The sequence below is a fragment of the Berghia stephanieae genome, chromosome 15 (genome assembly GCF_034508935.2).
Source record: "Berghia stephanieae isolate SIO BIC M18660-M18661 chromosome 15, UCSD_Bste_1.3, whole genome shotgun sequence".
Classification (NCBI taxonomy): Eukaryota; Metazoa; Mollusca; class Gastropoda; order Nudibranchia; family Aeolidiidae; genus Berghia; species Berghia stephanieae.
In genome coordinates, this window is record NC_088374.1 from 19,644,471 (window position 1) to 19,647,394 (window position 2,924).

Here is a 2,924-nt window from a genome sequence, read left to right on the forward strand (position 1 = left end):
TATGCTGGAGTATAAAGACTATTTCTGCATTGCAAAAACTTCTAAGCTCCAATTTCTCATCAATCTATCTCTAAATTTACTTTTTGGGGTCTGAATCATCCCGGCGGGTGGTTGGATAGGAGCATCACCCTTGAATCATATACCTATGATGTTCGCATGGGTGTACGATCCGATAGTGATGTCGTTTCTTCTTCTCTTTACTAGCCTATCCTGCTTCTTTGGTTTGTGATTGTATTTTTGACAGGGGATAGTTTTTTTCTATAAATCTTCTGCCTGTTTGTTCTTGGTTATTTATAATTTAGCTTATGATATCTTTAGGTTATGATTTTGATTTACGTTTGTACTATTTTTGTTAGATTGCTTGTTTTTTTGTTTCAGCGGTCTCTCATATAACCTCAATTGTGTTGGAAGAGACCTAAAGCAACAAACAAACAAAAAAAAAAAAACAACATCCCGACATAATACCGTTTTGAGACGGAGGGTCACATATTGGGTGGGATGGGGATAGGGGGGGTGTTTGTTCATCTTGATTTCCTTTTGTTTGAGGGGTGTAATTAAAAGGGGCAGCGTGGCTCAGCGGTACGGTCTTTGATTCCTACCTGAAAGGTGTACCGAGTTCGATCACCCACCGCTGCGCTGTGTGGCCTTGAGCAAGTCACCTCGCCTTAGCTCAATTTGCGGCTCACGCCTGGGTTATTCCAGTCTTCCCTTGGAATAAACCTTAGAGACAAATTTCCCCTATGGGATGAAAAAAGGGATTTAAAAAAAAATTATTTAAAAGAATTTGGATATTATGTCTGAAATTTTAAACTTGTTTTCTATTCAGAATTCATCACTTCCATGGTTGGGAACTCATTCAAAATTCCAAATAGAAGAGTTCAAGAATCTTGCAAATAGCATTGCAGATTGGTTACTAAATCGGAATGTAAAGCACTTTGAACATGTTTAGTGGATATTGCACTATATAACAGCTCAAGTTATTTATAAAAAAAAAGGTTTCTCACACGTCTGATGTTTTCAATTTTCAGGTAGTAAAAAGGTTTCTCACACGTCTGATGTTTTCAATTTTCAGGTAGTAAAAAGGTTTCTCACACGTCTGATGTTTTCAATTTTCAGGTAGTGGAGAGTTACCTTCCCTCGACACAATAGACTCGTATATGGCAAAGCTACACAGTCTAATCTTGGACTCACCACAGGAAAACGAACAACTCATCTCATTGGTCAGGGATATCGTGGGCCGGCTGAATCTGGAGCTCAAAGATGACTCTAGTCTCGATGCTTGATGATGGTTGCTGAGTTATGATAATGATAATGACCTTAGTGTTCAGTGCGTGGACCCCAAAAGTGAAGAGGGTGAAATTCCTCTTGTCAGAGACTCAGTTTCGTGATTCAAATGTCTTGTCACGGTTAAATAACAATGTGAAATTGAATGTAAGCTTCAGTTTAATATACAAAAACAGTTAAAATGGATGTTTCGGGTTTCCCCTTTATCAACAAAAACAGGACAAATGAGATAATTTGGTAGTGGTGTTGTTAAGATGAATAAACAAAATTAATGTTTTTGTTTATTCATCTTATCAAAGCCACTACCACATTAGTATTCATCCTGTTTTGTTGATAAAGGGGAAACCCGAAACGTCCATTTGAACTGTTTTTGTATATATTAAATTGAAGCTTACATTCAATTTCACATTCTTATTTATCTCTTCGAGCTTCGAGCAGCAACATTTACATTCTTAGGGTGAGAGAGAGGGATAGAGAGTTGACCTCCTACCTCTGCCAGTGGTTTCTATGTTCCACAAGTGCATTCAACACGCCTCAGATAGAATAACACTTACTGTTGGTCACCCCCTCTGCCCGTCTTCCTCTGTGTTCACCCAGCAGTGATTGGATATCTGGGTTTGTTATATATCTGGCTTTTTAGCTTTCTATCCAGAGGGTAGCAAGCAATTGGTATTGACTGTTTAACGTTACAGAAAGGGGACTAAACATCAGCTCATGGGCCATATGGCTCAAAAGGGCTACTGCACAGGGTACCGATACATTAATTTGGTTCCAAACAAAACCCAAACTTTCCTAATGCTTCTTGTGCGGTTATGTGGTCTAGTGGTATGACACTCGCTTTCGGATCGGAATGTCCTGGGTTCGAGCCTCGCTTGGCGCATAGTTGAGTCCTTGGGAAAAGGCTCTTCACTCACATTCTCTCACTGTACTCAGGTGTAAAATGAGTACCTGGCCGTTAACAGCGTTGTCTGTCTGAAAAATTGTAATATCGGCTAACAGGCGACATGTCCCGTCCTACATGTTAAGTGTTGTTGTTGTCCAGGGACCCTTTGTAAAGCACTTTGAGGACGTTTAGTGGATATTGAGCTATATAAAAGCTCAACCCAAAGTCCTCACCATTGGTGTCAAGCTGCAATCCTCACAGATATCGACAATATTATGAAAATGATGACAAAGAAGGAAATCGCTGCGAAGTACGGGATTTCCCACAACAGTCAAGAATAAAGAGGGAAAATGACCTTCTAGCACTGTTTACGATCAAATCAAACTAATGACAATACACATCGGAGAGCGAAGTGAAGGCGTAACTTCTACTTCTTGTAAACCCTTTGTCAACAGAATAAGTGAACATTCTATTTCTATTATAGTTGGGACATGTGTAAGAACAAAAAACAAAAAAGAAGTGAGAGAGAGGGGGGGGGGGGGGCGGGGAGAAGAGAGAGAAAGTGTGTGTGTGTGTGTGTTTACACCATCTTTTCCACTGGTGATGTTATTATGTATAATATAATTAGTTTAACTCACTCAACCCTAGAGATTTTTGCTACTTTTCGAAATTGGAAAAAATGTATTAAAAAAGGAGCATGCACGTAGATAGTTTTATTCAACTAGGTATCATTAACATGTAAAAACTAAAATCATTT

The 2,924-nt window shown here is 39.1% G+C and overlaps 1 protein-coding gene across 1 annotated transcript in view; it reads left to right on the forward strand.

The window, feature by feature from the left end:
* The window catches only part of LOC144960613 (high mobility group protein 20A-like), a 17,809-nt gene extending 16,082 nt beyond the window's left edge, over positions 1-1,727 (forward strand). The window contains exon 11 of the mRNA XM_078893837.1: positions 1,117-1,727. Coding sequence (XP_078749963.1) covers positions 1,117-1,283 — 167 coding nt within the window. The 3' untranslated portion in view covers positions 1,284-1,727. The remainder of the gene's footprint in view (positions 1-1,116) is intronic.
* Positions 1,728-2,924: the final 1,197 nt, after the last annotated feature.